The sequence below is a fragment of the Euprymna scolopes genome, chromosome 11, assembly GCF_053919585.1.
Source record: "Euprymna scolopes isolate OS-2025 chromosome 11, ASM5391958v1, whole genome shotgun sequence".
Lineage (NCBI taxonomy): Eukaryota > Metazoa > Mollusca > Cephalopoda > Sepiida > Sepiolidae > Euprymna > Euprymna scolopes.
In genome coordinates, this window is record NC_136492.1 from 111,602,186 (window position 1) to 111,614,718 (window position 12,533).

At 39.9% G+C, this 12,533-nt stretch overlaps 1 protein-coding gene across 1 annotated transcript; it reads right to left on the reverse strand.

The window, feature by feature from the left end:
* Positions 1-9,320: 9,320 nt before the first annotated feature.
* Positions 9,321-10,418, reverse strand: LOC145288194 (uncharacterized). Its single transcript, XM_080136241.1, has one exon. The coding sequence runs from the start codon at positions 10,416-10,418 to the stop codon at positions 9,321-9,323; it is 1,098 nt and encodes a 365-aa protein (XP_079992367.1).
* Positions 10,419-12,533: the final 2,115 nt, after the last annotated feature.

Genomic DNA, 12,533 nt, shown 5'->3' on the forward strand with positions numbered 1-12,533 from the left:
ATTGTGAACTAAACATAAAATGTCACCATTTTTTACTACAATTCCCTAGATGAAACCTAATGAGTTACAAAAGAACATACCGTGTACAAGAAATTACACTCCATTGTGCTTTTTTTCGGCAAGAACTCTCTGATCATGACCAGAGAGTAATAGAACAGCAACAACAGCAACCACAACAGCAATATGAATAATAATAATAATAATAATAATAATAATAATAATAATAATAATAGCACCACTACCAACAACAACAATTATAATAATAATAATAGTAATAATATTAATAATTATAATAATAATATAATTACCCTAATCACCAACAAAAATAATGATAAAATGATGATGATAATAATAATAATAATAATAATAATAATAATAATGACAAAAAGACAATAGCACCACTACCAACAACAACAAGGACAATAATAATAATAATAATAATAATAATAATAATAATAATAATAATAATAATAATAACTTTCTAGTTTCTGAAACTCAAATGACATGGGCGCTGAACAGGTAAGTATAACCTCTAATGTCAGGGAACAAAATAATACCGAACAAACACAGCACAGCCATGATAAAAATCAAAATGAAAAAAAAAAAAACGAAGAAAGAAATGGACAACAAAAGAGAATAGATTCGTAATGGAATGCTACTAAAGAAGCCATCCTAAATTTAGATATGGAGGTTATCGGAAACGAATGAAAGAACTATGGGACCTATCCAGTGACTACCATACGACAGAACAAAGAATTGCGGACCAAGTAAGACTGATACTCAAGAAAGGTTGGCTCTCTAAACTAGAACTAACAGTAATTCAGCGAAAAATAAATGATGAAATTGAACAAGAAACATCCCCCAACGGAACCGCATGAAGAGCAACCCCACAAGTTGAAGCCTCACAAGTAAAAACATCAAAGGCCGAGGACCAACAAAGAACGAAATCTACAAACGTGGACACCGGGAACAATGAAACAGAACTAACAGAGAATGAAGCAAATGAAATAAATAAAATAATACAGCTGATGAAAGTAGAAAAAACAAAGCTCCCATCGTTAAGGAAGCAAGAGCAGAAGAAATTAAAAACAGAAACAGAGAAGATTAACAAAATCCTCCCACATATCCCAACAAATACAATCACAGACGTAAACAACCTCATTTACGCAGGCGCCAAAATGGTAAGTATGAAACTCAAATCAGAAAAACAACCGGGGACAAGCGGACCGACAAAACCTGGATGGGAAATAAGACTAGAAACCCAAATACACAAACATAAAAAAGAAACCAAAATGATCACCAGGAAGAAAGCAATGTGGAGACAACGGAATATTTGAAATATAACTGACAGGGAGAGGCTAAACAAGAAACATGAAGAACTAGACTAAAAAATAAAAGCAAAAGAAACGAGATTGAGACGATATAGATATAAATCTGAACAATGCAAATAAACAGAACATTTGAAACTAATGAAAGCCAAATCTACCAAAATGTGAATGGAGATAAAACAAAAACAGAACAACCAAATCCGACAGAAACAAAACTGTACTGGAGTAAAATATGGGAAGAGCGAAGAGACCACAATAGAAATGCTGAGTGGCTGAAAGACATGAAAGAAGAGTTACAAAAAATAGAAGAAGGAACAGTGAATGAAATCAGCAAGGAAACCCTAAAGAAAACCATAGGAAAAATGGCAAACTGGAGACCACCAGGGCACGACGGGATTCATGCATACTGGTTCAAAAAATTCACAACCTTACACGAAAAGCTAGCCCAAAACCTGAGAAGATGTATACAGGAAGCAAGGGTACCAGACTGGATGACAAAAGGTAGAACCACACTGCTACAGAAGGACACGGAGAAAGGAGCCGTCCCTAGCAACTATAAGCCAATCACGTGCTTACCAACTATGTGGAAGATACTGACAGCACAACTGAGGGAACAAATCTACCACTCCCTGAATAACCGTGGACTCATACCCGAGGAGCAGAAAGGATGCCAAAAGGAAAAAAAGGAACACATGACCGGTTATATATAGATCAAAAGATCCTAAAGGAGGTAAAAAGGAGGAGAAAGAATTTAGCCATGGCATGGATCGACTACAAAAAAGCGTACGACAGGATCCCCAAGCATGGATAATAGAATGCCTAAAAATGTATAAAATACAAAACAGGTTCACCAACGTAATAGAAAATGCAATGAAAACATGGAGACTGGAATTGACAGCTGATGGACAACACATAACAGAAATTAACATACAAAGAGGCATCTTCCAAGGAGACTCACTATCACCACTAGTGTTCATCATAGCCATGATGCCCTTGAACAGTATTCTGAGAAAGTGCCAAGCCGGATCCAAGTTCTCCAATACAGGGGAAAAATGAACCACCTGATGTTCATGGACGATCTGAAACTTTTTGCAAGGACCGAAAAGGAGCTAGAGACACTAATGAACACTATCAGGATCTTCAGCCAAGATATGCAAATAGAATTTGGAATGGAAAAGTGCGCACTACTAGTTATAAGAAAGTGAAAACTGGAAACGACAGAAGGCATGAAACTACCCAACCAAACAGAAATGAGGGCACTAGGGGAACAAGACGACTATAAATACTTGGGAATTCTGGAAGCGAACACAATCAGAGCAACAGAAATGAAAGAGAAAATTGGAAATGAATACCTCAGGAGAACAAGAAAACTCCTGGAAACGAAATTATATAGCAGAAACCTATATCCTCCCAATAGAAAAGTGACACCAAAGAACTGAGAAGGGTCAAGAAGGACTGAAAGACCGAGAAGAGAGCGCCAGCTAGACCTCGGTTGGACAAGCGCAAAGAGAACTGGGACTTTAGGGGGGCTTAGTGCCACTCAAATTCCAGTATAAATCAATGGCCACCGCAGTCGAGAAATCAATGGTAAGAGGCTGTTGCGATGATGCAAATTCATTTGCAAATGCTATCGAAGGAGGTGGAGAGAACTGGACGTCTGGGGAGACTTGTTGTCACTCAGCCTCCAGAGAACACCGCAGGTTTCCAATCAGATCGCGTGTTGACTTGTGTGAAAGCTTCATGTGAGCCAATAATAATGATAACAGAATGACAATGCTTCTCACTATAAAAGTTTTGTTTTCTCCGTTTGCAAATCTTTTATGTTTATATCTATTATAATCAATATATTTTACTTGTTGATTTCCATTTTATTATCTTCGCTTGCACCATTGTTCGAATTCATCCAAATTCTAAAGTGTTGTTTGTTGTTCATTTCTAGCACGCACGAATCTAAAGAATCTGCCCCGTTTATTTTTTTATATTTTATAACCGTTTTTTTCTTAAATATATTTTATAAGCGTTTTTCACATGGCGGCACTCATCCTTTCTCACCATGTAATACGTTTACAACAAAAAAGCAAACAACTTATTTATATTTTGGCATCTAATATTACTTGACCATTTACAAGGAGCCATTATTTTCCTCTTTCTTTCTCCAATGACCTTTTAAATATCTACGCCCGGTGGCCGGTTCTTTTTTGAATAGAAGTGGTGAATTATCTTTTTATTATTTTGTCTTCCTGTCTATTCTACTCGGTGACCACTTAAATTCGGTGATTTCTTTTAGAACCTTTGGCTTTTGCATATTCTTCCTATATTCCTTAAGATTCTTTTTTATGGTTTATTTACAATTTATACAACATAACTTTGGCCAAAGGTCACGAAGAACTCAAGTGTTAATGGCTTTCCGATGTCTGATAGCATTTTATGTTTGTTTACACATACCAAAATCATTTGCACGAATGTTGACTTATAGATATCCAAAAGAGATATATGTAAAAATGTAATCATAAGAATTCACAATGCCAAACAGATCTTGCATGCTATTGTAGCTCTATTTTGTTGGGACGAAATTCCTTATTTGAGGACCAATTAAAAGCAGGCTAGCGCAGTTTAGATAGCCAGAGAAAGACTTTATTTTGAATCACTACTCGGCTAGACACCGAATAACATATACATAACTATCAATGGAATATTTGATACTAGTAGAGATACTCGAATTTGCCCGGGGTTGAATGAGGATCAAAAAATGCTCCACACCATACTTTATTGTCATAGAAATCAGTGAAATTGCCCATGCTCTAGTAGGTTGGTTGTTTTTGTTTTACGGCATATCAACCCTTTTCAGGTTATTTAATGCCGAATCCATTAATTTTGAAGAAAATCTTTTAATATAATTGTTTTTTTTTTCAAGTCAGTTTCTATTTAACCCATAGTTCTAACCCTAACAGGTACTACTAATCTGGACCAGAATAGACCTGGGAGCAATGGCAATTAAGGGGTGGATCCACACTCCCCAAAGCCCAAAAGCCGGGGCCTTACTATCGCATATAGTTTAAGGTCATATCCAGGATCCATGCTCTAATAGGGGACACACTGCGATGCAGCGAAAGGGTACTTTACATGCGCCCCCGCAGTGACTTAATCCACAATAATTTTAATCTATATTGCACTGTAGAGAATCTACAGTTGATTTTTAAAATTATGTTTATATAATGACTTGAAGTAAAGTTTAAAATGCAAAATTCAAGTATTATTGTTCAGTTGTGTCCTAAACAGAAACATTCATTTCAAACGCGCCCTCATGAAAAAAACTACTATTCTTCATTTTAAACACCAGGGTTATCAGCTTTTGCGCTGATAAAACATCTCAAATGCGCTTGTGATGTTAAGCTGTATACGGGCGTTATCGTTGGTTCTACTCGGACTGTTTGTTTTTTTAATCGAACTTTTTTCGATTATAGTTTTTCAATACTTATTTGAGCTATTCCAATGCAAAACCTATCTAAGAACACTTCCAGGCCTGTAAAATACAGGTGTGTGATTAAAAAAATCGGCGCAGCTGTTTTGGAATCCCTAGAGAACGAACTCACATACAGAAAATGCTTTTTATATATAAGTATATTAAGAAGATAATAATTTAATCTTGACATTTACTAATAAAATGTATATTACAAAATTTGCTGTTTTAAAACCTTTACTTACCACAAACAAGATACATTGTTAGAGAGATATGTGGAGCTACAGTGAATTTGGAATCAGCTTTAGAGAGACATTTTAAGTGGGGATTTGTGTAACAAGACGTTCGTTCAAATTATATTTTAGTTTCTGTATGTAGGTACAATCACAGAAACAGGGAGCAAAGAGGAGATTACATAGGAAATCGGTTTGAGGAAAGAAATTGTCAGGGTAGGAAGCTTTCCGGCATTTGTAGATCTTTACATTGAGAGAATAGGGATTTACTGCGTGTCGGGTTAGTTGGTGAGAAAGGATGAGTGCCGCCATGTGAAAAACGGTTATAAAATATATTAAATTGGAGAGAACATGTGCAGCAAACATTCTGTTGTAGTGCTTTTTAATCAAACACAGCAGTACAGAATTACAGCGATGAGACAGGAGCTGTAGCTTGGGAGACAATGTTGGATTTCTTATGTTAGATCTTCTTTCAAAGACTAGTAGTTAGAGAACAAAGCCTGCGTGCATGGTGGCATTGATGGAGTATACTGAAAGCTGAGATATGTTTACTAGTCCAATAGAAGGAGTTCACCTTCTCTGCAGCAGACGTGGATTTATCATCCACGTGTATTTGTTTCAATTCATGTTACCTGTGAATATTTAGCCAAGGAATTTGAATTTTGGACACTCACATAGGGTGCTATCAGCCATGTTAATCGCTGTGGTAATTAGTTTTTTTTATAATTGTTAAAATAATGAGATTTTTTTTGTTATAGCTCTGTAAAGGGTTGCAAAAAAAAAAGCAAAAAAAAAAAGCAGAACACTAAAATAAAGTAACAATATGTATTGCAAAGCACATAATCGGTGGGTTGTGTGTCGTAACCGAGGAACGCCCTAGGTTGGTCCACCAGATATCGACTAACACCTTATGGCTTAGTCGTCCGGTATTTATTGAGATTGGAATAGTCTATTAGTAGGTAACATGTGTGTTGAAAAAAAGTCATATAACTGAGAGTAGCTAACCTGAAGTGAGGTTGCGAAAAGAATACAATCTTCTTCGCGACCTTCTTCTCAGGTCTTGTAACCACAGTAACATAAAAACAAAGGGATAAGTAACTCTTCACAAAAGAGGAAGGGTTTTTATAACAATTACCTTACTCTATTAGTATAAATAGCCACAAGGCTATTGTTCTTCTTGATTGTTGGAAGAGCATCCTCACCTCCGGCAGCTACACTCAGGTAAGCTATGTATTATTCACCACACTCTCCCAACAAAAAAAAAAAAAAGAAAAAGTGCATTTTATATATATATATATATATATATATATATATATATATATATATATATATATATATATATGTGTCTTCATAGAAAAACCTTTAAGTTGACATGACCCTGCAGGGGGACTAACAGGTGCTAGGCCTCAGTCAAGGGCCATCTGGAGGTAGCAGTGGTTCAGGGTACCCTCATTCTGTCCCTTAGCCTAGGCTCCGCTGTCGGTTGTAGTTTATAGTCCTACCCAAGACTACTTCTACTGAGCAGGTAACAGACTAGGTCTACCCCTTCGTCTCTTTTGAGGTGCACAATCACTGCAGTACCATTTCTGTCTAGCGGGTGGAGCCAAGTAAATTCCAACACACTCAAAATGATACCACTCATCACAGGAATCGCAGCATATCATATCTTGGTTCCCTGGAGGTCTATTGCAGGCAGAACACAACCAAATGGTGCCATCTCCTTCCAAAAATGAACCAGAGGAGTCCTGGTTTTAACTGCTACCTGCAGCAACAGGCGAGGATGCACCAGCCTGACTCAGGTCACTTCCCCAAGATCATCATCAGATTGCGAAATTTCTATTGGATATAAATTCTTTAGTGAATGGACGTTCACCAAACCATTGCCCTGTCTGACACGAGCTGTCCCCACCACTCCATCTTGTCCTGGGAGAACCTCAAGTATAATACCCAACATCCAAAAGGGTCGTGGTTTTAAAGAGCTCTTGACCAAAACCACATCATTTCTTTTAATGCGATTCTGGAATGGTATCTGAGATCTTCCTGGCATCCTTCCTCTAAGATCAAGGAGGTACTCCTTGTACCACAGTTCTCTAAATCTTGACAACCATTAATTTCGTAATCCAATCGTCTCAATCAACCTTCTCCGGCTGGGAGGAACCATGGTGGAGATATCATCTCTCTCCAATGGTAACAATAGACCAGGGCTTTTATTGGGTCTAATAAACATATTGGATGTGATAATCATTGGTTGCCTGTCAGTGGACTCTTGATAAGTAAGGGGCCTGTTGTTTACAGCTCGCTGAATATCTGAGACAATAGTTAGGAACGTATAATAATCTACCTTACCCCTACCAATAACCTTGTATAGGCAAGATTTTAAAGTCTTGATGCTACGCTCCCATACTCCTCCAACCCAAGGGGAAAATAGTGAAATTGTCTCACACTTAATGTTACATGACCCAAATTTGGCCTGATAGTCCTGGAGAAGACAAAGGCACTTAAACAGTCTTCCACTACCCAGAAAGGGTTTCGCGTTGTCGCTGAGAATCGACTCTGGAAAACCATGTGCATTAGTAAATCTGACTAGAGCCTGAAAAAAGGACAATATACTCATGCCTGACACCACCTCTATATACACTGCTCTTACACTCAAACAAGTGAACAACAACAGATACATTTTTTCTCACTGTTAGCCTCCTTCACCCAAATATGTCCTGTGAAGTCCACTCCAGTATTCCTATAAGGAACCTCAAATTCGACACGAGAAGTTGGTAGATTGGCCATGTTCTCAGGCAGCACCGGCCTAGAATTGTATCTTTTACACCTTGTGCAGGAATTCAGGGCATTTTTGACTGCCTGCCTCCCTTGAGGTACCCAGTATCCACAACATCTCAATTCCGTTAAGGTTGACCCTATACCCATATGGGAACATTTAAGATGGCAGTCTAATATCACAAGTCGGGTCAGGTGATGATTCTTGCCCAGCAACAAGGGATTCTTAACTTCATAAGAAAACTGAGAAGACCTGTCCAGCCGTCCATGCGAGCGGATCAACCCTTCCTCATCCAGAAAAAGATCAAGTTCCTGAACCCGATTAGGTGCAGGCTTTACCATAGGATTCCACAGGTAATTCAATTCAGCCATAAATTCCTGCTGTTGAGAACATTTTATTAAGTAAATTGCGGCTTTCTTGTTGTAGTTGTCTTCCCTTTTCCTCATCAAGCCGATGAATCAGAAGACCAAAGAAGTTACCCTCAACAAACGGGTAAACGTAGAGAACCGCCGCATTGAGATAACCGAAGCACACTCCTCATCCACAATCGCAGCAAAATTTGTTGATGAACGAACAATCTGCTGGCACCTATCATCAAGACAGGGCAACTCCTGCTCCGGCCAAGTCAAGACCCCACCGTGCAACCAGGAAGGGCGATGGTACCAAAAGTCAAAGTTGTCTCTGAACTTCCTTATCATTAATCCACGAGTGATTAAGTCAGCCGGGTTTTCGGTGGTGGAAACATACCTGAAGGTCGGCCTGATGCCGTAGTTTGTTTCCAAATCCAGGCTCATTAGCAGAACATCCTTTAGCCTGTTTCTAGCAAAGATGCTTTTACTAGTCATCGTTTCTGATAAAATCCATGACAGTACTACTTGTGCATCTGTTACCACACACAACATAGAAGGGCGGACACCCTTGCATCCAACCAAGATAGTGGGCAAACACTTCAGAGCAAAAAATACCGCCATTAGTTCTAAAGTTGGTAATGTCTTATCCTTCACTGGAGCCACTCGTGCTTTGGCAAATATCAATGCAGAATTGTTGTCCTGAACATAGTAGGCTGCAAATCCATATGCTTCTTTAGAAGCGTCAAAAAACAGGTATAACTCTCCAGTTCGGTTCCCTTCATGGGCCTGTCTGCAGAAATGCATGTCACTCAATTTAGATAAGTCTTCTGCCAGGTTCCTCCAAGAAGACTGAAACTCTGGAGAGACTTCCGCATCCCATTGCACACCTCGCTTTCATAATTCTCCCACCAAAATCCTACTCCTTATAGTCACGGGCAGGTAAAGAGATAAGGGATTAAATACCTTTGCCAATTCCGAAAGGATTTGCCTCTTAGTAGATGCACTCGGATCACACTTAACAGGAGCAGTGCGGAGCTTTTCTGAAATAGGATCATACCGGTACCTGAGCACCATCTCCCATCCGGCCTCATGAGTACTCAATGTACCATCTTTCCTCATCTCCTCCCTAAGGCTGTCGCAGTTTGAGTTACATGACTGCACCACAAATCCACCTTCCTACAACCGCTTCCTAACTTGGGAATACAGCCTTACAAGCTTTGCTGGGTCAGACTCAGTCACCACCAGGTTGTCGACATAGAATTGGTTCTCCATCGCAACTCGACATTCAGCAAAAGGATATTGGGCTGCATGAAACTTCAAGATACTCCTCAATATAAAAGGACTTGAGGTGAATCCGAAAATCAGCGTGGCGTAGCGGAAACATCGAAAGCGATCACCATCCTTCACAAAAAAACAGAACTTGTTCTTGTCTGCCTCTAATGCAAGGCGAACCACCAAGAAAGCTTTCCTGATGTCTGCAATCAAGACAAACTCATTTGATCTAAAAGACATCAACAGGTCCAACATATCTCCTGTCATATTCACACCAGAGTATGCAGCCTCGTTTAGAGAAGCAGAGCCACCGACCTTCAAGCTACAGTTAAATACACGCCTGATTTTAGTAGTAGCTGCTGGATCCGTCTTGAAAACTGGCCGATGAGGTACCCGTACATAGTCCACAAAATTTTGAGGATCCACCTGTATTTCCCCAATGATGCCCTCTCGTTGCTGCTGAAAGAATATATTTACATACTCTTGGTACAGCCCCTTTTTCTCCAGCCTCCTGACCACACGATTCAAAACGTGCAAAGTAATAGCATGATTAGAAGGAACCAGATCCAGCTTATCTGCATGCCAGGGTAACTGCACGTGATATTTCCCATCTCTGAATGTTATAGATTCCTGGAACTGCCGAATCATACCCTGATCATATCCTGAAATCTCTTCTCCATCCTGAATGCCCAACGACTCAATGCTGAACATTTTCTCCAATCCTCTTTCCACATTGCTAGAGGGAAAGACATCCATCCAGGGGTCCGCATAGGTAGGATCGGCTTCCAGGATGAAGCAAACATGCGATGATTCCACTTCGAGAGTATTCCCCATCACTGCACTGAACAAAGAAGAATCTCTTGAAATAGGGGCAGGATTTGTAGGAAAAAAAGTGTCTACATCACGAAAGGGAATCAAACCAGCAGGAACAGAGAAAGCCCGACCCCCCAAACAAGGCACCAACTGTAAGGGACCCAAATGTTGCACCAGAGCCAGACCCATAATTTCACTTATAGCCACCAAATCAGTGCCAGACTCAAATTGCCTAGCCAGAGAATATCCAGTTCGTTTGAACTCTTCCAACAGCAAATGCCAATTTTTTTAGATATAAAGATAGGTCCAATGAGTTGACAACCAGTACCGGAAAGTGCCCCACATGACCAGACCCTAAGTCCACATCCAATTTTTTTTTTTTTTTTTTAATTCAATTTTCACCCCAAACAAGGCACAGTGCCACTTTGAAGCAGGTGGCTACTATTAGGGAATTAATTAGCGGGGTCATTATGAGGGGAGAAGAGTAGAAAGATGTTTGTTAACATTACACTTAAACTTCTGCATATCATTGCAGTTGGGAAAGCAGAATCCCGGAAGGGAGTTCCAAAGACCCGCAGTTCTGGGGAAGAAACTATTGGAGTAAAAGGCTTTCTTGCACCTAGGGATCTCTACTGTAAAGGGATGAGACTTAGTAGCTTGTCGGGTTTGTCGGGGGTAGTTACGTCGGGGAGGTACAAGTGTTTGCAGTTCGTCAGAGCATTCACCATTAAAGTATTTGTAGAACAGGCAGAGGGATGCAACATCTCGTCGATGGGACAGAGGTTGAAGCCTAGATGACAGTTCAGGACCTATCAGGTTGGCGACTCTTTTTTGAACCCTGTCCAGGAGCGAGAGACAAGCAGCAGATGCACCAGCCCAGATGTGACAACAGTACTCCATACATGGGCGAATGGTTGCCTTATAGAGGTATAGGATACTGGCAGGCGTAAGTAGTTTTCTAGCACGGTAGAGGGAGCCAACCTTCCTTGCAGCAGCCTTGGCAATGCTCTCAATGTATCTATTCCAGTTCATATTCCCTGTAAACGTTAGGCCGAGGAGTTTAAAAGAAGTACTTTCAGGCAATGTGTTCTTGGCCATTGCTATTGGTGGTAGAGAAGGTTTCTTGTAGTTATTGAAGGAAACAAGCTTAGTCTTAGCAGCATTGAATGTGACCAACCATTTTTGTCCCCATTCCACTACGGATTGGAGGTCGTCCTCTAGTGTTTCTGCCATTGCCTTGGATATGTGTTCATTTGTTTTCCCCTCATATCTGTTATAGAGAGTGGTGTCATCGGCAAATATACCCATCTCCGAAACAATATTATCAGGGAGGTCGTTTATGAATATCAGGAATAATAGAGGTCCAAGGATAGACCCCTGAGGTACTCCCGCATTTATGTCATATTGTTTGGATGTATGTCCGTCAAGGACAACTTTGATTTTTCTATTACTTAAGAAGGATTTAATTACATTATGAATTCTTCCAGTGATTCCATATGATCTAATTTTCCTTAGAAGACCATCGTGCCATACCCTGTCAAAAGCCTTAGATATATCAAGGGCTACCGCTCTACCCTCCCCTGTTTTATCCAATGAACGGTATATACGTTCAGAAACTACAGTTAAGATATCTGCTGTTGAACGGGATTGCCTGAATCCATATTGTTTGTCAGTCAGGAGTTTAGCAGCTGTTAGGTGCTGGACTAGGGCTTGATTAACTAAGGACTCAAATATTTTGGCGAAAAGCGGGAAGAGGCTAATGGGGCGATAATTTAGTGGGTCAGTTCTTTCAGCAGAATTCTTGAAGACTGGTACCACAGAGGCGGTTTTCCAGCAGTCGGGAAAACAAGATTCGTTAAGGCATTTATTGTAAAGTTTGGACAGAACTGGAGCAACCTCGGCAGAGCATTTTTTTAATAGCACAGCCGGGATGAGATCTGGTCCACATGCTTTTGAGGTGTCTAGGTTTTTTAATAGCATGTACCTGAGAAGGGGTGATTTTCAAATCGTCAAGTGTGGCGTCTGTTCGCAGAGGAAAATCAGGGAGTGAGTGGTGTACCGAGTTCAGTGTGGAGTTTGAGGCAAACCGACTGGCAAGCAGATTAGCCTTGTCAGTTGCCGTGCAAGCAACCTCATGATTGTTTGTTAGTGGGGGAATAATTGACTGTCCATTTTTAACTACGCTGTTGTAGATTTTCCAAAAATCCCGGGTTCCTAATTTCTGTGCTTTGTTTCACCTCTGTATATTTGCTCACATTCTTCAAGAAATGTAGTCAGCCTCAAATGACAATCCAAACTCAGAAC

Coding starts and splice junctions, on each gene's coding strand:
- LOC145288194 (XM_080136241.1), bottom strand. CDS start 10,418: ATGGGTCTGGCTCTGGTGCAACATTTGGGTCCCTTACAGTTGGTGCCT.